Source organism: Bufo bufo, chromosome 6 (genome assembly GCF_905171765.1).
Source record: "Bufo bufo chromosome 6, aBufBuf1.1, whole genome shotgun sequence".
NCBI classification, from domain to species: Eukaryota; Metazoa; Chordata; class Amphibia; order Anura; family Bufonidae; genus Bufo; species Bufo bufo.
This window is the reverse complement of record NC_053394.1, coordinates 379,242,930-379,267,142: the sequence shown is the minus strand read 5'-3', so window position 1 is coordinate 379,267,142 and position 24,213 is coordinate 379,242,930. Positions and strand designations below refer to the sequence as shown.

The window sequence follows — 24,213 nt, the reverse complement described above, 5'->3', positions numbered from 1 at the left end:
TCCCTGTTTTGGTCATATTAATATATAATATAATATTTTTTTGTTTCATGTGAAAAGGCAGACTATGTTGACGGTTTCGGCAGGTGTAGACTATTTTTCTATTTTATTCTCACTTGTATTTTATGATATATTTTGATACTTTTAAAATATATTTTGGCCAGTGGGATATACACAAATTTTTTTTTTTATTCTGCAAGTTTCTTTATAACTGAGGCATACAAATGTGGCAAGTGATGCTTGTGCGGCATAACGGCCCTGCCTCTCAAGGTAGAAACCACTATGTGCACAAAACAAGCAATCACCTACAGAATATATTAAGGGGCAGCTTCCAAAACCATCCATAAGAACAGTAAAGGATCACTACCACCCCCCCATCCGAGCTATCATCATTACTTCTAGAAGTACAGCTGTAGCAGGGTTAACACACAACCTCTTAACTCAAATTTCTTAACTCAAAATGGTCATAAATGTAACATATACAATGAATATATTTTATATCATGTCATCTTCAATTATAAAACAGAAAAATCCAGATCTGGTGGGACATACAATAAAGAATGATCAAGGATTCCCCCACTAGTAAAATCATGTGAGATGAGCGAACCACATGACTTCTACAAATACAGGGGTGGCGGGGACCCCACTTGTTGGATTTATCTACAGGTACATTTTGGTCAGGGTGTGCAGATTAAGAAGATATTTCTCTAGGAAGACAAGTAATGGCTTCTATGTAATTAGGCAATCCTAGCCTGGGTCACTTTTTGGGAGAACTTGCACATTACAGATGAAATGCCCAGTAAGACCAGAGCTGTACCACGAGCCACACAAGAAAGGCAGCGGGAGATTATTATTTATTTTATCCACTTATACACTCACCTAAAGAATTATTAGGAACACCTGTTCTATTTCTCATTAATGGAATTATCTAGTCAACCAATAACATGGCAGTTGCTTCAATGCATTTAGGGGGGTGGTCCTGGTCAAGACAATCTCCTGAACTCCAAATTGAATGTCAGAATGGGAAAGAAAGGCGATTTAAGCAATTTTGAGCGTGGCATGGTTGTTGGTGCCAGACGGGCCGGTCTGAGTATTTCACAATCTGCTCAGTTACTGGGATTTTCACGCACAACCATTTCTAGGGTTTACAAAGAATGGTGTGAAAAGGGAAAAACATCCGGTATGCGGCAGTCCTGTGGGCAAAACTGCCTTGTGGATGCTAGAGGTCAGAGGAGAATGGGCCGACTGATTCAAGCTGATAGAAGAGCAAAGTTGACTGAAATAACCACTCGTTACAACCGAGGTATGCAGCAAAGCATTTGTGAAGCCACAACACGCACAATCTTGAGGCTGATGGGATACAACAGCAGAAGAACCCACCGGGTACCACTCATCTCCACTACAAATAGGAAAAAGATCTGGTCTGATGAGTCTCAATTTCTGTTGAGACATTCAAATGGTAGAGTCTGAATTTGGCGTAAACAGAATGAGAACATGTATCCATCCTCTGATGGCTACTTCCAGCAGGATAATGGACCATGTCACAAAGCTTGAATCATTTCAAATTGGTTTCTTGAACATGACAATGAGTTCACTGTACTAAAATGGCCCCCACAGTAACCAGATCTCAACCCAATAGAGCATCTTTGGGATGTGGTGGAACGGGAGCTTCGTGCCCTGGATGTGCATCCCTCAAATCTCCATCAACTGCAAGATGCTATCCTATCAATATGGGCCAACATTTCTAAAGAATGCTATCAGCACCTTGTTGAATCAATGCCACGTAGAATTAAGGCAGTTCTGAAGGCAAAAGGGGGTCCAACACCGTATTAGTATGGTGTTCCTAATAATTCTTTAGGTGAGTGTATAGCGCTACTATATTCCGCAGCGCTTTACAGACATTAGCATGATGCTGTCCCCAATGGAGCTCACATTCAAAGTGATTATGGAGGTTAACAAGCGGCTTAAGAACTGGTGTAGGAAGGAGGGGTTTGGTTTCCTGGAGAACTGGGCTGACTTCTATGTCGGCTACAGGCTCTATTGTAGGGATGGGCTGCACCTCGTCGGGGAAGGGGCAGCTGTTTTGGGGGAGAAGATGGCTAGAAGGTTGGAGGAGTGTTTAAACTAGGGACTGGGGGGTTAATTACGTTATAGGAGTGCAGATAGAGACCTGGGAAAGGTAATAGAACTGGGGGAGGAATAGAAGGAAAAACTAGAATAGTTCAGTAGGAAAGGTGTAGGATAAAAATATACATAAACCTCTTAAATTGTATGCATACTAATGCCAGAAGCCTGACTAATAAAACTGGGGAACTGGAATTAGTGATGTGTGAGGAGGACTATGACATAGTGGGAATAACGAAGACATGGCTGGATGATAGCTATAACTGGGCAGTTAATGTATAGGGTTACAGTCTGTTTAGTAAGAATCGCCAAAACTGGAGGGGTCTGCCTGTATGTAAAGTCCTGTCTAAAGCCCACAGTCTGAGAATATATAAGTGAGGGACATGAACATGTGGAGTCACTGTGGGTAGAAATACATGGAGAAAAAAAACAATAATACTAATAGGAGTTTATTATAAACCACCTAATATACCAGAGTCCACAGAAAATCTACTACTAAACGACATAGATGAGGCGGAAAATCATAATGAGGTGGTTATTATGGGGGACTTCAACTACCCAGATATAGACTGGGAAACTGAAACTTGTATATCTCATAAAGGAAACAGGTTATTGCCAATAACCAAAGACAATTACCTTTCCCAACTGGTTCAGGACCGGACTAGAGGGGCGGCCACACTGGACTTAGTATTAACCAATAGACCTGACAGAACAGCAGATATGCAGGTTGGGAGACACCTGAGAAATAGTGACCATAAAGTAATAACCTTTCAATTGTCATTCAAAAGAGTGTTCCTTCAGGGAGGAACAAAAATATCAAACTTTAAAAAAACAAAATTTAGCCAACTAACTAGGACAGTCCTCAACAATAAAAATACAGCCACAAAATGGGATATTTTTTTTCTTTTTTTTTAAACATTTTTATAAATTTTTCCACAAAATTACAAAGTTATCTGTAATACATAACTTGCATAAGTTTACATATACACATGTGATCAAGACAATTGTGTAACACAGATCATTCAGGTATACCAAACATCAATCCCTGCCTTCCCCCCTCCCCCCTCCCTAAGTGCTTAAGCCCACAGTAAATATTAGTAACCCAATTGGGTTAATAGAATATAATCCTTATAACCTAAACTCATGTTCCATGCCATCCCTATCTCTTCAGTTAATTTATTTTACGAATATAACCATTGTGCGACCCTAGTCTTATGCCTTGTTTATATCAAATCCCTAGTGTCATCTTCGGAAAAGAATGCAAGTATAAACGGAAGCCATTTTGCCTGGTATCTTTTTGTGGCTTTCTGACCTTCCCTGTCTGCCGCCCATTTATCCGCCAGTATGCATTTCTTTGTATGTTTTGTTATTTCTTCAATTGATGGGATCGTTGACTGCAACCAATGCGTTAGGATACACCTTTTTGTGGCTAGCAGAACTACCTGTACTGCCAAGGGAACCCGTGGGTCTGTATCTTGGAACAAAATCTCTTTTGGATCCATAGATAAGTTAAAAACAAACCTATTATTTAATTCTTTGGTTATCCTTTGCCACAATTCCCCAATGTCCCTGCATTCCCACATGCAATGATACATGTTTGCATCTGGAAGCGAGCATTTAGGGCAGGCGTTCAACCTTTCATTAATGGCAACAGTATTGTTTCCTTTGATATCGAAGCCATATATTGCTCTATGCATCAATTTAAAGTGGGTCTCTCTCCATATTTCACTAGATACTGCTTTACGCACATTTTCCCATCCCCTCAATATATCTTCGGCTTCTGCTTTAATACTCGGTCCTCCTGTCCATTTCTTAAAGAGAGTATCCACTATGCCTGAGGAGAGTGTTTTCCTCACCCTCTGATATAGGGAGGCTATTGAAGGTTTGCCATATCTATGAGATAGTATATCATCAAAGTCATTCTGCGAAAACTCAGATACAGTATTTTTGAGTCTCTCTTTCAGGAATCTCATGATCTGATGATATGCTAGAAAGTGCTTCGAGGATACACCATATATTGATTGCAAGTCAATAAATGGGATATTTTTAAAAGCATTCTAAAATCTAATTCTGAAAGGTACATACCTTATGGGAATAAAAGGTTAAGGAAAAAGAAAAAAAACAAATGTGGATAAATAGAAATGTAAAGAAAGCGATAAATGACAAAAACAAAGCATTTAAGTCACTAAAACAGGAGGGTAGCGCGGAAGCATTAAAAAAACTACAAGGAAAAAAATGTAATATGTAAAAGATTCATTGCTAAAGAGAGTAAAAGTAACCCTAAAATTTTCTTCAATTATATAAATGGTAAAAAGTATAAATCTGAAGGTGTCGGCCCTTTACAGAGTAATGAGGGGGGAGTTGCAGAAAGTGATAAGGAAAAAGCAAAGCCATTAAATATTTTCTTATCCACTGTATTCACTGAAGAAAATAAACTGTCAGATAAAATGCAGAATGTAAAAGTAAATTCCCCATTAAAAGTGCCTTGTCTGACCTACGAAGAAATACAGCAGCGTCTTAAAAAGATTAAAACAGACAAATTGCTGGGATCAGATGGCATACACCACCGTATCCTAAGAGTATTAGGTAATGTCATAGCCGGACCCTTATTTCTGATATTTAAGGACTCTATACTGACAGGGGGTGTTCCACAGGATTAACACAAAGCAAATGTGGTGCCAATATTCAAAAAGGGTCCAAAAACAGAGCCTAGAAACTATAGGCTGGTAAGTTTAACATCTGTCGTGGGTAAACAGTTTGAAGGTTTTCTAAGAGATGCTATCTTGGAGTACCTCAATGAAAATAAGCAAATAACGCCATATCAGCATGGATTCATGAGGGATTGGTCATGTCAAATGAATTAATTCAGTTTCTATGAGGAGGTAAGTTCTACACTTGACAGCGGCGAATAGATGTCGTATATCTGGACTTCTCCAAAGCATTTTTACACTGTACCATATAAAAGGTTGGTATAAAAAATGAGAATGCTTGGACTGGGAGAAAATGTTTGCATGTAGGTAACTGGCTCAGTGATAGAAAACAGAGGGTGGGTATTAATGGTACACACTTATATTGGGTCACTGTCACTAGTGGGGTACCACAGGGGTCAGTATTGGGCCCTATTCTCTTCAATATATTTATTAATGATCTTGTAGAAGGCTCGCACAGTAAAATGTAAATTTTTACAGATGACACTAAACTGTGTAAAGTGTAAAACACGGAAGAGGACAATATACTGCTACAGAGGGATCTGGATAGAATGGAAGCTTGGGCAGAGAAGTAGCAGATGAGGTTTAACACTGACAAATGTAAGGTTATGCACATGGGAAGGAATAATTCAAGTCACCAGTACATACTAAATGGTAAAACACTGGGTAACACCGACATGGAAAAGGACCTTAGAATTTTAATAAACAGCAAACTAAGCAGTAAAAACCAGTGTCAGGCAGCTGCTGCCAGGGCCAATAAGATAATGGGTTGCATCAAAAGGGGCATAGATGCCCGTAAAGAGTACATAGTCCTGCCACTTTACAAGCCACTAGTCAGACCACACATGGAGTACTGTGTACAGTTCTGGGCTCCTGTGAACAAGGCAGACATAGCAGAGCTGGAGAGGGTTTAGAAGAGGCAACTAAAGTAATAACTAGAATGGGTGGACTACAGTACCCTGAAAGATTATCAAAATTAGGGTTATTCACTTTAGAAAAAAGACAACTGAGGGGAGATCTAATTACTATGCATAAATAAATATATCAGGAGTCGGTACAGAGATTTCTCTCATCATCTATTTATCCCCAGGACTGTGACTGTGATCAGGGGACATCCACTGCGTCTGGAGGAAAGACGGTTTGTACACAAACATAGAAGAGAATTCTTTACGGTAAGAGCAGTGAGACTATGGAACTGTCTGTCTGAGGAGGTGATGGCGAGTTCCCTAAAAGAGTTCAAGAGGGGCCTGGATGTATTTCCTGAGTGTAATAATATTACAGGCTATAGCTACTAGAGAGGGGTCGTTGATACAGGGAGTTATTCTGATTTCAGTTGGGAACAAATTTTTTCCTCCTAAAGTGGAGAAAATTGGCTTCTACCTCACTTTTTTTTTTGCCTTCCTCTGGATCAATTTGCGGGATAACAGACTGAACTGGATGGACAGATGTCTTTTTTCAGCCTTATAAACTATGTTACTATGTTACATCCTATCGGTAATTTCACTTGACTGCAAATAACTGGCCATTTAGTGTGAATGACGCCCCTTTTTCCACATGTCTGGACACCAGCTCTTGTGGGAATCCAGCTCTATTTTTTGGACTTTCACATATAGGCCCCTGTATTTGCAGTTTTACAGGAATGGAGGGTCCCCATACCGATCATAGGCAGGATGGAATACTGTATTTTTTCTTTTTTTTTTCTTTCACCAAACATTTGTGTTTAGAGGAGATATATATACAAAAAAAAACTAAAAACTTTAGTTTCACTTTTAACTGGATCTGTCCTTTGATTACCAATATTCATTCAATACAGGAGACAATGTTTGTTTGGGGAGCTCTCACAGTGGTCCCAATCATTGCTCCAAGCCCTCAGCTATCTCTGGTAACTAAAAGCAAGGTTCTGTTTTATCTCCCTGTAAAAAAGAGTATCTGAAGGAATGAAGCCAGTTAGTGACCAGCATGAATATGGCTTCTCTTATATGTGGGTTTTTTGATGATTAACAAGAGATGATTTATGGGTGAAACACATATCACATGCTGAACATGAAAATGGCTTCTCCCCTTTGTGAATTCTCTGATGTATAACAAGATGTGATTTACGGTTAAAACATTTCCCACATTCTGAACATGAAAATGGCTTCTCCCCTGTGTGATTTCTCTGATGTATAACAAGATGTGATTTCTGGTTAAAACATTTTCCACATTCTGAACATGAAAATGGCTTCTCTCCTGTGTGAATTCTCTGATGTATAACAAGATGTGTTTTACGGTTAAAACATTTCCCACATTCTGAACATGAAAATGGCTTCTCTCCTGTGTGAATTCTCTGATGTATAACAAGATGTGATTTACTCTTAAAACATTTCCCACATTCTGAACATGAAAATGGCTCATCTCTTGTGTGAATTCTCTGATGTATAACAAGATGTGATTTACGGTTAAAACATTTCCCACATTCTGAACATGAAAATAGCTTCTCCCCTGTGTGAATTCTGTGATGTACAACAAGATCTGATTTCTGGTTAAAACATTTTCCACATTCTGAACATGAAAATGGCTTCTCTCCTGTGTGAATTCTCTGATGCATAACAAGATGTGATTTACGGTTAAAACATTTTCTACATTCTGAACATGAAAATGGCTTCTCCCCTGTGTGAATTCTCTGATGTATAACAAGATCTGATTTACTGTTAAAACATTTTTTACATTCTGAACATGAAAATGGTTTCCCTCTTACGTGAGTTGTTTGATGTTTAACACCTTTTCTGTGACTTTTTTTCTGTGTTTCAGTCTGTGATGAATCAGAAGATCGGACCTGTTTAAAAGGATCAAATGATGCATTGTTGCTGTGATTGGATAAGGGTATATCTTGCATATTGGCATGCTCTTCAAATGTATCTTGTGTGATACCACAATCATCTACTTCAAAATCTAAAGATATCAGATGTTTCTCTGAGTTCCTGGTACAGTCATCTGCCGAGAATAAAACACATTTTTTTATTGATGAATAATATACCATTTAATTGCATTGAAATTTTCCATATAAAAAAATCCACATAAAGAATAAGACATGGCATCAAATTCAAGTATGAATTGACTAAAACTGTGGTGGCCAAACAGACCACAATCTAATAGTAGACCAAGGAGAATCACTAGGCCAGGTTGGCCCCCACTTTGATCAACTTCCATGCAACCCCCACCCAATCAGTCATTTATAAATAAAACATTTCCTAGCGCTGAATGCCCCCTTAGTGCCCACACCATAGTTATCTACCCTCAGTATCCCTTTCACAGTGGAATTCCCCCTTAGTGCCCTCTTCACAGTACTGATGCTCCCTAAGGGCCCTTGCAGACAAGAGTTGGTCACGCTGCGAGTCCGCAGCTCAGCTCCCGGCCTGCATTCCCCACACTGATGGGGTTGCATAGCATTATATTTATTTATGATGTTATGTAACCGTTACAGTTCTGGAATGTACTGGATAACACTGGCAGTATTATGACAGTGTTATCCAATAGTGTTGATCACGAATATTCAAATTTCAAATTTTTATCACAAATAAAATCTTCGAAAAGTACTTCGAAAATCTGCGAATATTTCGAATATAGTTATATATATTCGTAATTTAGAATATTCAAATTTATTTTTCGTTTTTTTATCAGTACACATGATCCCTCACTGCTTCTAGCTTGTAGGCCAATAAGAAGGCTGAAATATACTTGACTTTAGGAGTAGTAGTGTTTGCAAATTTTGCTCTATATTCGTTTTTTTTGAATATTCGCTATATTGCTATATATTCTTGTTTTAGAATATTACGAATATTCGAAAAAACTAAGTTATAAAAAATCGAATATAGAGCAATTTAGCTAATATAGTGCTATAATCTTCTTTGTCTAATAGTTACTCAATAAAAAATTAGAATCCGAAAATTCGAATTCCGAAAATTCGCATATTACACTATCATTACCTTTCCGATTTTTCGAGTAAAAAAAATAATCGCGAATTTTTGAATTTGCGAATATTCGACAAATATTCTACAAAATATTCGTGAAATATTGCGAATTCGAATATGACCCCTGCCGCTCATCACTATTATCCAATACATTACAGAGCTGTAAGGGTTACATAGCATCATAAATCAATATAATGCTATGCAACCCCATCCGTGCTGGGAGTTCAGGGCAGGTGCTGCACTGCGGGCTCACAGAGTGACCAACGCTTGTCTGCAAGGGCCCTAAATGCCCCCACTCAGTAGAATGTCCCCTTGATGTGTCAACACAGTAGTTATGCCCCCTTAGTGGGGCCCCTTCAGTAGTGCTGTCCTTTAGTGTCCCCTTTAAATCAGTGAAGCTCCGATACTGTGAATAAAATTAATTAAGTAATACTGAGCACATCATGCTCCTCCCAGCAGCAGGCATGGTGTGATGACGTCATCTCTCCTGCTGAGCTGAGGAGAGCGCACAGGCCGGGGGATTATCTCTGGTCTGTGCGCTCAGCCCAGCAGGTACAATGACATCACTGTATCACACCTGCTGCTGGGGAGAGTGCAGGACGCAGAATGAGACCTGGGCTATAATGGATGACAGATACAGCAGCTGGACTCAAAGGGATAACACCTATAAATGTACGACACAGCCGTATGAAATGTAAAATACCAAATCTTTATTGTTACATACACAACATAATGATAAAAGACATATATATGGCAAAGTAGACACAGGAATGACAATGGACTACTAGTGGTGTGTCAATACAGTAAATCCCATCTACCCCTGACAAATACCAAATAGATACCGGTACAATGGATAATAATAAAATGCATAGTGCATAGAATAGGGATAGACATGGGAGATATAGCTGCTCAATGAATACAGACCAATAGTTCTGACCCCGACGCGCGTTTCGCTGTCGCTTGCTCACGGGATATGATATGCAGCGTTAGTCACCTGGGTCAGGATATCTTGGGGTCTTTATTCACAGGCAGGTAGGAAATATCTGGTGTTCAGTGGTGAAACTTTTTTGTATGAGCTCTTAAGGCTACATTCACACGTGAAAAAAAGGCCATAAAAAACGGGGACACTCCGTTTTTCATGGCCATTTTTGAACCATTTTTTGCATCCCTTTCTTAGTCGTCTGGACGTTTTGCATTCATTTTTAACGGCCATTATTTGAGGATGATTTAGATTATTTTTATTTTATTTTTTTAATTGAATTACCAATCCCTGCAGTATACATAATGTCCCCCATAGTGGCCCCAGTTAGTAATAATGTTCCCCAGGGTGGCCCCCATCAGTAATATAATAATGTTAATAATGTGCAGGGTTTTGTTTTTATGGGAAAAAAAAATAATTCTCCTCTCATCCACTTGCACGCGTAGAGAAAAGTCGCTCTTCATCTGGTGCTAAAGGACCTGCACTCTCAGTAGGATGATGTCACCATGCGCTCCTAAGCAATAATGCTGGGAGAGCATGGTGATATGATCACGTTGGTAGCACAGGTCCTTCCGCACCAAGAGAGACTGCCTTGTCTGTGCAAGCGGATAAGGCAATTTATTTTTAACCCCTAAATGGCTATTTTCCACTAGTGTACCCATTTTAAACGGCCATTACATGGATGCACTCCTGTCTAAATGGCAATTAAAAATAGTCCCATTGATTTACATGGGGTCCACCTGGCAGTGAAAACGGCCACAAATAGGACATGTCCTATTTTTCACAACCACTATTCACTCGCCTTAAAAAAAAATGGCCACGTGAATAGCGCCATTGACTTCAATTCTAAAAACAGCTGTGTGTAATTTTTCAATGTTGTGTGAATGTAGCCTTATACTGCAGCCTTTCCCGATTACACAAACTACATATAGTGCCAAAGAATAATCCTGTGACCCGAATATCATCCCTGCAGCTAGGACACTGTGCACACCGAGGTCTCTCCAAATCTCAGTCCTGTCACTCTCAAGTAAACAAACTGTATGGCCTACACCATAACATCTTCCTTTTTTCACGCATTTATATTATAATCTCATTTGAGACAATGGGGGCAATTTGCTAGGATATGCCCCTATTGGTGCGCGTCCCACCGCTGGGACCTGCACCTATCGCTGAAACGGAACCCCAAAAGTGGTGGAGGGTGCACTGTGCATGTGCAGAACTGGCTCGGCACTGGCTTGGCTATTTCCGTCAGGCCCTGTAAACAGTGGCCGGCCATGCACAGTGCACTCCCATTCACTTCTATGAGGAGAGTGCTTGGTGGTGGCCGGAGCAGAGTCCTCCAGCTACCACTTTGGCCAGCTCGGTTCTCGATATAGGTTTGGGTCCCAGCGGTTGGACCTGCACCTATTAGACAATGGGGGCATATCCTAATGGTATGTCCCCATTATCTCAGATGAGACAACCCCTTTAAGTGCTTACAACTCATATATACTGTACACACCATCCAAAGATTATGAAAAGTATATCACTAGAGCGGAACCAATTTCTTGAAATACATTTCAGGTGTAATTCTGAAGAATCAGTCAGAAGAGGGAACAATTTTTTTTTTTAAATCAGACAATTTTTTTTATTGATTCCAAAAGAGAGTTGTAACGGTCACGTCCACACACACACAGGGGGAAGGGTAGTGACCACTGCGCTCCACCCTCACCCCTGGCCCTGCCTACTTGCCTCACAAGTCCTGATGACAGGGGACAACTGGACGGCAGTCCCTAACTTAGGATATGTGCAGGGAAGACAGACAAGACAAAATACGGAACATGAACGGACCGGGTCAGAACCAAGAGAGCTATGCAGTACAACGGATTAAGCAAAGAATGGTCAGGAGAAGCCGGGGTCAAATACCAGGAGAGTAGCGAAGTACAAGAGGAGTCCTAAGAGAGTAGTCAGGTGGGAGCCGAGGTCACAATACCAGGATGTATGCGCAGTACAGGAGGAGCAGGCAGAGGATCGTCAGGGAACAGGATCAGGTAAATATTCAGTAGTCCAACAAATAGCCAGGAACCTAGAAATTAACAGGCAACCTGTGGCCAGCAGGCTGCCTGTATTTATAGTGGGGAGTGAGGGTCATGTGACGTGGCCAGCGTCACATGACCGACAGGCCAACCAGTCGAGCACCGAGTGATCAGCTCGGCACTCAAGGCAGACTGGGAGCAGGGAGCCACCCAGTCAGCAAAGCCGCCCCCTGGGAATGAGGTCAAGCACAAATCCTCATTCCCAAAGCTAAGCAACAGGTCTGCAGGCGATGGGGGACCGAGTGCACCTTCGGAACCCCGTGACAGTACCCCCCCTTTTACGAGGGGCCACCGGACCCAAGACTTCAGGCGATGGCTTTTCAGGGTGTTCTAAATGAAATTTACGAACAAGTCTAGGAGCATAAACCTCCCTAGCAGGTACCCAAGATCTCTCTTCAGGTCCATACCCCTTCCAGTGAATCAGGTACTGCAAGGCATTACGCACCTTCCTGACATCCACTATTTTAGATACCACATACTCGACAGAATCATTAACAAGAACCGGCGGAGGCGAAGCTTTTGATGGTACTACCGGTTCAAAATATTTTTTAAGCAGAGATTTATGGAACACATTATGAATGTGGAATGACTCGGGCAGCTCCAACCTAAAAGATACCGGGTTAATCAACTCCGTGATCTTATATGGTCCAATAAAACGAGGAGCAAATTTACTAGAAGCTACCTTGAGAGATAGATTCTTGGAGGACAACCATACTTTATCCCCAACCTGAAAGTTCACCCCCCTTGAACGTCTCCTATCGGCCTTGAGTTTTTGAGAACTTTGAGCCTTTTCTAGGTTCGATTGAACCCGGGCCCAAACTGTGCACAGTTCGGAGGAGAGTTTATCAGCTTCAGGGTTAGAGGAGGAGACGGACGACCCAGAATGAAAACGGGGATGAAAACCATGGTTACAAAAGAAAGGGGAGACCCCAGCAGAAGAATTGACACGGTTATTCAGAGCAAATTCAGCCAACGGAAGGAATTTGACCCATAATTGCTGGTCATCAGCAACATACAACCTCAGGAATTGTTCCACAGACTGATTAAGGCGTTCAGTCTGCCCATTACTCTCAGGATGGTAGGCGGAAGAAAAAGACAACGAAATTTTACATCTTTGACAGAAGGCCCTCCAGAATTTGGACACAAACTGCACACCCCTGTCCGAAACAATATTTTCCGGGATGCCATGTAAACAAACAATCTCTCTCACAAAAATAGACGCCAGGGTTTTAGCATTCGGAAGTTTAGACAGGGGAATGAAATGAACCATCTTGCTAAACCTATCGACCACTACCCAAACCACAGTCTTACCCTCCGCCAGCGGTAGGTCAGTTATAAAGTCCATCGAGATATGGGACCAGGATCTACTGGGAATGGGTAGGGGTCGTAGGTTACCAGCAGGGCGAGTCCTAGGTGTCTTAGACCTGGCACAAACCTCACAGGCTGACACGTAAGACTTGACATCCCTGGTCAGAGTGGGCCACCAATAAGATCTAGAAACCAGATCCTTAGTGCCCTCAATACCCGGATGTCCACAAAAGGCAGAATCGTGACACTCACCCAACAGCTGGAGACGAAATTGTACGGGAACAAACAACTTATCTGTTGGGGTGGATGCCGGTGCCAGATGTTGTTCAGCCTTAATGCGAGCCGAGATATCCTGGGTTAGAGTCGCTAAGAAGATGTTTGCTGGTAGGATGGATTCAGGCGGCGTCTCAGTGGGTTGAAAAGCATGAAAGCTCCGAGATAATGCATCTGCCTTCACATTTTTACTTCCTGGCCTGAACGTAATGGAGAAATCAAAACGGGTAAAAAACAGAGCCCATCGGGCTTGTCGGGGATTCAACCTCTTAGCGGACTCGAGAAACATTAGGTTTTTATGGTCAGTGACAACAGTTACTCGATGCCTTGCCCCCTCCAAAAAATGTCTCCACTCCTCAAATGCCCATTTAATGGCCAACAGCTCCCTATTCCCTATGTCGTAGTTTCTCTCCGTGGGAGAGAATTTCCTAGAGAAGAAGGCACACGGTCTCAGGTTAGTGAGGCTAGCAGGACCTTGTGAAAGGACTGCTCCTGCGCCGTCCTCGGACGCATCCACCTCCACAATAAAGGGTCTCTCCTGATCAGGCTGGATCAGAATGGGAGCGCTACTAAATGCCTTTTTTAATGTTTCAAATGAAGAAATGGCCTTGGTAGACCAATTCTCCAAATCCGCTCCTTTCTTAGTAAGGTCGGTCAATGGCTTAGCAATTACAGAAAAATTCATGATAAATTTACGGTAGTAGTTAGCGAAACCCAAAAACCGTTGTAAAGCCTTTAAGAATGAAGGCCTTACCCATTCCTTAATTGCTAAAACCTTACCAGGATCCATCTTAAAGGCGTGAGGAGTCAAAACATGCCCTAGAAACAGTATCTCCTGTACACCAAAGACACATTTCTCTTGCTTAGCGGATAGCTGGTTCTCCCTCAACACCTCTAATACTTGTTTGACATGGGACACATGAGATTTGAAATCAGGAGAGAATATCAAAATGTCGTCAAGATAGACAATAATAAATTTACCTAAGAACTCCCTAAGAATATCGTTCATTAAGTTTTGGAACACAGCTGGGGCATTGCTGAGTCCAAAAGGCATCACCTGATATTCAAAGTGTCCTATCAGAGTATTGAACGCTGTCTTCCATTCGTCTCCCTCCTTGATTCGGATTAGATTGTATGCCCCTTTCAGGTCAATCTTGGAAAACCAGGTTGCCCCCAAAACCTGGTTAAATAAATCCGGAATCAATGGGAGAGAGTATCTATTTTGGACAGTGATTTTATTTAATCTCCGGTAATCAATACAAGGCCTAAGACCACCATCCTTCTTTTTAACAAAGAAAAACCCTGCTCCCATAGGAGAGACTGAAGGTCTAATATGCCCTTTAGCAAGGCTCTCCTTAATATAATCTTCCATAGCCTTGCGTTCGGGCCCTGAAAGATTATAAATTCGACCTTTAGGAAATTCGGCACCCTCAATTAGCTCTATGGCGCGATCATAAGGTCTATGGGGGGGTAGAACCTCTGGAGTAAGGGATGAGAACACATCAGAATATTCCTTAATAACAGAGGGTAATGTATCAGACCTTACTAAAAACCCCAGCCTGGACCACGGACAAGCATGAGTCACACTTAGGTCCCCATTTCACCAACTCTCCTTTGGACCAATCAATTGTGGGGTTATGTAAACGGAGCCAAGGCAACCCTAGTACCACCTCAACCGGTAGGTTCTCCAGGACTAGAAGAGAACATCTCTCAGAGTGGCACACACCCACGGACAGAGAAATTTCAGAGGTACATGACCTCACTGTACGACCAATCAGGGGAGTAGCATCAATAGCCATGACATGGATAGGTGTAGGTAACGCAAACATTGGAATACCCAATTTACAAGCAAACTCAAAGTCAATAAAGCTGGCCGCTGAACCGGAGTCAATAAAGGCCTTACCCGGCCACTTATTAACCCCCAGAGAAATTGTTATGGGTACCAAAAGCTTACCTTTAGAAAAATTAGGGTGTACCTGGTCTTTAGGTTGTCTTGCCTTAGAAGACTTGTCAGAGAGGTCCCTCTTAGGACACTTGTTGATCCAATGGCCAGGATCTCCACAGTAGAAGCACTCTCCGCGTCTGCGACGAAGATTACCCCGGGTCATACCAACCTGCATGGGTTCGTCGGTGGAGACCTCAGTGTTGTCCCTGGAAAAGGCCTCTGGCTGGACCACCATCTGAGAACAGAACTGTTGTTCTTGTCGTCTCTCTCTAACTCGTCTGTCAAGTCGGACAACTAGGGTCATCATCTCCTCTAAGGTCTCAGGAATTTGGTAATTGACCAATAGATCTTTTAAATTATCAGATAGACCAGACCTAAACTGACTCTTCAGGGCTGGTTCATTCCATCCTGAGGGGACACACCACCGTCTGAATTGGGTGCAATACTCCTCCGCAGGGAGATGACCCTGAACCAGTGCCCTAAGAGCTGTCTCGGCTACCAGGGCCCTGTCTGGTTCATCATAGAGGGTACCCAGGGCCTGAAAAAAACCCTCCACAGAAGTTAGACAACTGGCCCCAGGAGGTAACGAAAATGCCCAGTCCTGGGGATCACCCTGTAGTAGAGAAATGATAATCCCCACGCGTTGGCTCTCGGGACCGGAGGACACGGGGCGCAAACGGAAGTAGAGTTTGCAATTCTCCTTAAAGGAGAGAAACCTCTTCCGGTCTCCAGAAAAGGGTTCTGGGAGCTCGATCTGGGGTTCAAAATATGGACTGGAGGACAGAGGAGTGGAAGAACCTTGCCCTAACTCACAAGAACGGAGTTTCTCTCCTAGCTCCTGCACCCTCTGTGTCAAGTTAGAGACATGGTCAGTCAGGGTAGTAAGAGGATTCATGATACAGTGGTTATTGGGCCTGTTAATCTGTAACGGTCACGTCCACACACACACAGGGGGAAGGGTAGTGACCACTGCGCTCCACCCTCACCCCTGGCCCTGCCTACTTGCCTCACGAGTCCTGATGACAGGGGACAACTGGACGGCAGTCCCTAACTTAGGATATGTGCAGGGAAGACAGACAAGACAAAATACGGAACATGAACGGACCGGGTCAGAACCAAGAGAGCTATGCAGTACAACTGATTAAGCAAAGAATGGTCAGGAGAAGCCGGGGTCAAATACCAGGAGAGTAGCGAAGTACAAGAGGAGTCCTAAGAGAGTAGTCAGGTGGGAGCCGAGGTCACAATACCAGGATGTATGCGCAGTACAGGAGGAGCAGGCAGAGGATCGTCAGGGAACAGGATCAGGTAAATATTCAGTAGTCCAACAAATAGCCAGGAACCTAGAAATTAACAGGCAACCTGTGGCCAGCAGGCTGCCTGTATTTATAGTGGGGAGTGAGGGTCATGTGACGTGGCCAGCGTCACATGACCGACAGGCCAACCAGTCGAGCACCGAGTGAGCAGCTCGGCACTCAAGGCAGACTAGGAGCAGGGAGCCACCCAGTCAGCAAAGCCGCCCTGGGAATGAGGTCAAGCACAAATCCTCATTCCCAAAGCTAAGCAACAGGTCTGCGGGCGATGGGGGACCGAGTGCACCTTCGGAACCCCGTGACAAGAGTAAAACACAAATGTACAGAATACATTATACAATAAAATAGATTAGCAACAATAATTAAGATTCAACATGAGTCTTATTGTATCTTAGTTGTTAACTGTCATGTAGACTTATTATTTAAACTCTTAACTACCCCCTTTCCCCCAACCCTGCACCGCTCAACCCTCTATTCCGGCATCATAGAAACATAGAATGTGTCGGCAGATCAGAACCATTTGGCCGATCTAGTCTGCCCAATATACTGAATACTATGAATAGCCCTTGGCCCTATCTTATATGAAGGATGGCCTTATGCCTATCCCATGCATGCTTAAACTCCTTTACTGTATTTGCAGCTACCACTTCTGCAGGAAGGCTATTCCATGCATCCACTACTCTCTCAGTAAAGTAATACTTCCTGATATTACATTTAAACCTTTGCCCCTCTAATTTAAAACTATGTCCTCTTGTAGCAGTTTTTCTTCTTTTAAATATTCTCTCCTCTTTTTACCCTTTATGTATTTAAAAGTTTCTATCAGATCCCCTCTGTCTCGTCTTTCTTCCAAGCTATACATGTTAAGGTCCTTTAATCTTTCCTGGTAAGTTTTATCCTGCAATCCATGTACTAGTTTAGTAGTTCTTCTCTGAACTCTCTCCAAAGTATCAATATCCTTCTGGAGATATGGTCTCCAGTACTGCGCACAATACTCCAAATGAGGTCTCACTAGTGCTCTGTAGAGCGGCATGAGCACCTACCTCTTTCCATTGGTAATGCCTCTCCCTATAAACCCAAGCATTCTGATAGCATTTCCTGCTGCTCTATGACATTGTCTGTCTACCTTTAAGTCTTCTGAAATAATGACCCCTAAATCCCTTTGCTCAGATACTGAGGTTAGGACTGTATCACTGATTTTATATTCTGCTCTTGGGTTTTTACGCCCCAGGTGCATTATCTTGCACTTATCAACATTACATTTTAGTTGCCAGATTTTTGACCATTCCTCTAGTTTTCCTAAATCCTTTTCCATTTGGTGTATCCCTCCAGGAACATCAATCCTGTTACAAATCTTTGTGTCATCAGCAAAAAGACACACTTTACCATCAAGGCCTTCTGCAATTTCGCTGATAAAGATATTAAACAATATGGGTCCCAGAATAGATCCCTGAGGTACCCCACTGGTAACAAGACCATGGTCTGAATATACTCTATTGACTACAACCCTCTGTTGTCTGTCCCTCAGCCACTGCCTAATCCACTCAACAATATGGGAGTCCAATAAAGACTCTAATTTATTGATAAGCCTTCTATGTGGGACACTATCAAAAGCCTTACTAAAGTCTAGATAAGCGATGTCTACTGCACCTCCGCCATCTATTATTTTAGTCACCCAATCAAAAAAAATCAATAAGATTAGTTTGACATGATCTCCCTGAAGTAAACCCATGCTGGTTTTTCATCTTTCAATCCATGGGATTTTAGATGTTCCACAATCCTCTCCTTGAGTATGGTTTCCATTAATTTCCCCACTATTGATGTCAGGCTTACTGGCCTATAGTTGCCCGATTCCTCACTACTACCTTTCTTGTGAATGGGCACAACATTTGCTAATTTCCAATCTTCTGGGACGACTCCTGTTACCAGTGATTGGTTAAATAAATCTGTTAATGGTTTTGGTAGTTCACCGCTGAGCTCTTTTAATAGCTTTGGGTGTATCCCATCAGGCCCCTGTGACTTATTTGTATTAATTTTAGACAGCTGACTTAGAACCTCTTCCTCTGTAAAGACACATGCATCAACAGATTCATTAGTCTTCCTTCCTAACTGAGGTCCTTTTCCTTCATTTTCCTTTGTAAAAACTGAACAGAAGTATTCATTGAGGCAGTCAGCTAGTTCTTTATCTTCTTCCATATACCTTCCTTCTTTTGTTTTTAATTTGGTAATTCCTTGTTTTAGTTTCCTTTTTTCATTCATGTATCTGAAGAATGTCTTATCGCCTTTTTTCACTGACTGAGCTAATTTCTCTTCTGCCTGCGCTTTAGAAGCTCTTATAACTTGTTTGGCCTCTCTCTGCCTAATCTTATAAATTTGCCTGTCATCCTCGTTTTTTTTTTATAATTACTAAATGCTATCTTTTTTGTTTTTAATGATTTAGGCCACTTCTGCTGAGTACCACATTGGTCTCTTCCTTTTTTTGCTTTTACTGACATGCCTAATGCAATTTTCTGTTGCCTTCAATAGTGCCACTTTTAAATAGTCCCATTTCTCCTGGACTCCATTGGAACTGTTCCAATCTGATAGGGACTCGTATACCACTAATCTAATTTTAGAAAAGCTATAATCTTCCTAGCCACATACAGTAGTCTGCCTATAGCAAGCTTGAACACGTGTTCAGTACCAAATTCCGATAAATAGCCTACGATACACACTTTCGGTTCTTGTGAAATATTTACGGAGTATGCTTTTTGTATGATTGCAGTCACCTCTCTCCAGTATACAGTCAGGACCGTGCATTTCCATAGCTTGAGTATCAAGTCTGCAGGTTCTATATCACACCGAGGACACTTAGCATCTAATCTGTGACCAATTCGGTGTAAAAACACTGGCGTCTTGTACACTCTATGGATAATAAATAATTGCAAAAGCTTTCCACTTTCACTCAAAGATGACACAGACACTGCCTCTAATATATCAGCCTATTGCTCTTTCGTGAGTTCACCCACATCTGTCTCCCATTTATGCATTCTAGTCAGTGAGTGAAATTCTAGGTACTTATCTAGTATCAATCGATATGTTAGAGATATCACCCCCCTTCTTTCCCCTCCCGAAACAATCAGATGCAACGCTGCGTCTCTTTGTGCCATTACGCTACCATTCTTATACCTTGTATTATATGCACGACGCAATTGCAGATATTCATAAAAGCGCCTGTGAGGGATGCCATATATTTCTTGAATACTGGTGAAAGATCTGAACACTCCACCCTCCAGGAGGTGACCCATTCTTATCACCCCACTGTCCTTCCACTCATCAAATCCTGACAATGATTTGAATTTAGATAATACTGGATTTTGCCATATTGGGGTATATTCATCGATTCCGGTTATTCCTCTCAACTGTAATCTTTTGCCACACTGAATATATTATGTGTCTTATAGGAATTTCTGAACGCACTGTTTTCGCTTTCAGTCCCTCCAGTAGCATCATTAGGTCTCTACCTTTCAGGTGGTTTCTATATATCTGACCAGTCATGTATGAGGTTTTTAATTCTAGCCATCCTTTGAAGTGCTGGCCTTGAGCTGCAAGGTAGTACACCCAGGGATTACGAACTGCTAGGCCTCCCTCCGTTTTATAGTATTGTAGCGTCTCGAGCTTTATTCTAGCCTGTCTCCTACGCCATATTATGTCTCTAAATATCAAGTCAATCCTTTTGAACCTGACCATTGGAAGCCAGAACGAGGCATTGTGTAGAATGTACAAAAGCTGCAGCATCAAAACCATCTTGAGTAGGTTTGTGGGGTAAGATTTAATTCCTCAAATTCTTTAATTCTAGGGGATATTTTAATACCCAGATATTTGAACTCTTCTACACATGGGATATTTTTATCTAGTATCACCTGTGTTCTTGGCTGACCATCTATAAGCATTAGTGCAGACTTATGCCAATTAATTGTTAAGCCTGATAGTTGGGCAAATCTGTCAATGAGATACATTACAGCCAGCAAAGACGTGGATGTATCTCCTAAGAACAGCAGTGTGTCATCTGCATACATCGCCACTCTATTTTGCACTGCTCCATAGCAAAATCCCCGTATTGCAGGAGACTTACGCACTGCAGCAGCCAATGGTTCCATCGCCAGTGCAAACAGCAGCGGCGAAAAAGGGCATCCCTATCTTGTACCACGCTGCAATTGAAATGAAATCCCATAGACACCCCCCCCCCCCCACCGATTGCCCTAATTCTTGCTTTGGGACTAGAATAGAGTACTTTGACCCAAGATATGAATCTTTGCCCAAACCCCATATATTGGAGCGTACACCACAGCTACTGCCATTCCACGCTGTCAAAGGCCTTGGCTGTGTCTAAAGAGAAAACTGAGAAGACAGGTTGGCATTAGCAGGAGTTGCTCAAACCCACATGCGGTTGTGCATATATATAGGGGAGCAAATCCTGCACTTGTGGCCCGTTGCTAATGGCAATCCCCAGCAAAATGCATACGGTGGAGGGCTACTTGAGAAACCCGGGCTACTTGAGAAACCTTGGCGTGGTGCCCGGGCTTAGACATGTCCTACACCGTAGGATATGTTGACTAATCTCTCAATTTTAAAATCAGTTTGAGGGTTTAGTAAGATTGCAGCGTGCACCTGTCTTTCCTATTAATTTGTTATATTGTTATATTAATTATCACATCCGCACTTGTTACCTTGTGTAGGATGTCTATTGTGGTACTTGTGGTTCGCCGCGGGCATCCTCCACCGTATGCATTTTGCTGGGGATTGCCATTAGCAACGGGCCACAAGTGCAGGATTTGCTCCCCTATATATATGCACAACCGCATGTGGGTTTGAGCAACTCCTGCTAATGCCAACCTGTCTTCTTAGTTTGTATGTATAGAATCCTGGAGGTGTATAAACTCCAATTTAAATGTGCCTGTTTTCCATCTACAGGTCACATTTAGGTGCACCTGTGAAGCCTGGGCTATATCAGCCAGTCTTGAGTGGGACTTGCAGACTCCTCCCTCCTCCCATTGCAAGCATGGTCACATGCTGGAGGTAACTGGTGAGTTGTTTGTGAGTCGGCCTCATGCTCCTGTAATTTGCCCACTGGCTCCTGGTAATGCCCATACGGCTCAGGTAGGAGAGTGTTAGGTCCCGGGCTACTTGAGAAACCTTGGCGTGGTGCCCGGGCTTAGACATGTCCTACACCGTAGGATATGTTGACTAATCTCTCAATTTTAAAATCAGTTTGAGGGTTTAGTAAGATTGCAGCGTGCACCTGTCTTTGCTATTAATTTGTTATATTGTTAAAGAGAAAACTGCCCTATCCCACATATTGACAGAAGGAATTTGTAGACTTGTGAATATTGATAGAGGTGGACTTTTGCGTCATAAAGCCTGTCTGGTCTGAATTGATAACAGATAATATAACTTTAGATAGTCTTGCAGCCAAGGCCTTTACCAGGATCTTGACATCCGTGGATAATGGTGAAATTGGTCTATATGAGTCTGGTGATTTTGGGTCTCTCCCAGGTTTGGGTAGGACTACTATCACTGCTTCTTGCATGGAGGCAGGCAAATATCCCACTTCCAGGGAATGGGTAAATACCTTCAACAGTTCCGGGATTAGTATATCCGAACATTTTTTGTATATCTCAACTATAGATGTCCCGAACTATTCGCCGGCGAACAGTTCCCGGCGAACATAGCTTGTTCGCTGCGGCGGGCGAACATATGCGATGTTCAAACCGCCCCCTATTCGTCATCATTGTGTAAACTTTGACCCTGTACCTCACAGTCAGCAGACACATTCCAGCCAATCAGCAGCAGACCCTCCCTCCCAGACCCTCCCACCTCCTGGACAGCATCCATTTTAGATTAATTCGGAAGCTGCAGTGTCACAAATTTGACAAAGTTGTAATCGCAATGCGATTAATACAGGTTATATTAATCGCATTGCGAATTCAACTTAGAGCTGGGTTCCTAATGGTTGTTGTATTGCTAGAATATAACAAAGATTGAGAATATAGTGCTATATTCGTCAATTCTAGCAATACAACCATTAGGAACTTAGATATAAGTTGTAATCGCAATGCAATAAATACAGGTTATATTAATCGCATTGCAAATTCAACTTAGAGCTGGGTTCCTAATGACCCTGTACCTCACAGTCAGCAGACACATTCCAGCCAATCAGCAGCAGACCCTCCCTCCCAGACCCTCCCACCTCCTGGACAGCATCCATTTTAGATTCATTCGGAAGCTGCATTCTTAGTGAGAGGAGGGAAAGTGTAGCTGCTGCTGATTTAATAGGGAAATCGATAGCTAGGCTAGTGTATTCAGTGTCCACTACAGTCCTGAAGGACTCATCTGATCTCTGCTGTAAGGACAGCACCCCAAAAAGCCCTTTTTAGGGCTAGAACATCAGTCTTTTTTTTCCTGTGTAATCTAATTGCAGTTGCCTGCCTGCCTGCCAGCGTGTGTGTCAGGCTCACAGCGTATACTGTGCCCACTTGCCCAGTGCCACCACTAATATCTGATGTCACAGTAGCTTGCACGCATAGTACAACTTAAAGAGGACCTTTCACCGATTATTACACTATGAACTAACTATATAGACATGTAGAGCGGCAGCCGGGGATCTCACTGCACTTACTATTATCCCTGGGCACCGCTCAGTTCTCCTGCTATGCCCTCCGGTATCTCCGTTCACTAAGTTATGGTAGGCGGAGTCTGCCCTTGTTCTTCTGTAGCGCTGGCCAATCGCATTGCAGAGCTGACAGCCTGGGAGAAAATAACCTCCCAGGCTGTGAGCTCTGCGCTGCGATTGGCCAGCGCTAGAGCAGAACAAGGGCAGACTCCGCCTACCATAACTTAGGGACTGAAATCTCCGCCTACTATAACTTAGTGAGCGGAGATACCGGAGGGCATAACAGGAGAACGGAGCGGCGCCCAGGGATAATAGTAAGTGCAGTGAGATCCCCGGGCGCCGCTCTAAATGTCTGTATAGTTAGTTCATAGGGTAATAATCGGTGAAAGGTCCTCTTTAACTAATCTAAAAAAATCACAGGCAGAGGCAGGCCACGCCGCAGGGGCCGTCGTGGTCGTGGTGCTGTGATTCCCTTTGGCCCTAGAATAATGCCCAGTGTTCAGAGGCCACGTACCCTGAACTCGAAAAGTTCTGAGGACATAGTTGACTGGCTAACACAGGACACCAATTCTTCTACAGCTTCCGCTTGGAACCTTGACGCACCATCCTCCTCCAGCTCAGCTTTGGGCACCTCTCAAGTTACCACTCGCCCGCCTGCCGCCACCACCAACACTAGCACCACAGCCGCTTCACTTGATCTGTCAGAGGAGTTATTTACACATCAGTTGGAAGAAATGAGTGATGCGCAACCATTATTGCAAAAGGATGTAGATAACAGGGATATGTCGCAGTCAGGCAGCATTACACAGATGGACATACGGTGTGATGATGATGATGTTGTACCCGCTGCTGCTTCCTTTGCTGAGTTGTCAGATACAAGTGAAGCGGTTGATGA

The 24,213-nt window shown here is 42.7% G+C and overlaps 1 protein-coding gene across 1 annotated transcript in view; it reads right to left on the bottom strand.

Annotated features, from left to right (window-relative positions):
- The window catches only part of LOC121003517 (zinc finger protein 208-like), a 1,049,660-nt gene that overhangs the window by 669,407 nt on the left and 356,040 nt on the right, over nt 1-24,213 (bottom strand). The window contains exon 5 of the mRNA XM_040435419.1: nt 6,811-7,566. Coding sequence (XP_040291353.1) covers nt 6,811-7,566 — 756 coding nt within the window. The remainder of the gene's footprint in view (nt 1-6,810; nt 7,567-24,213) is intronic.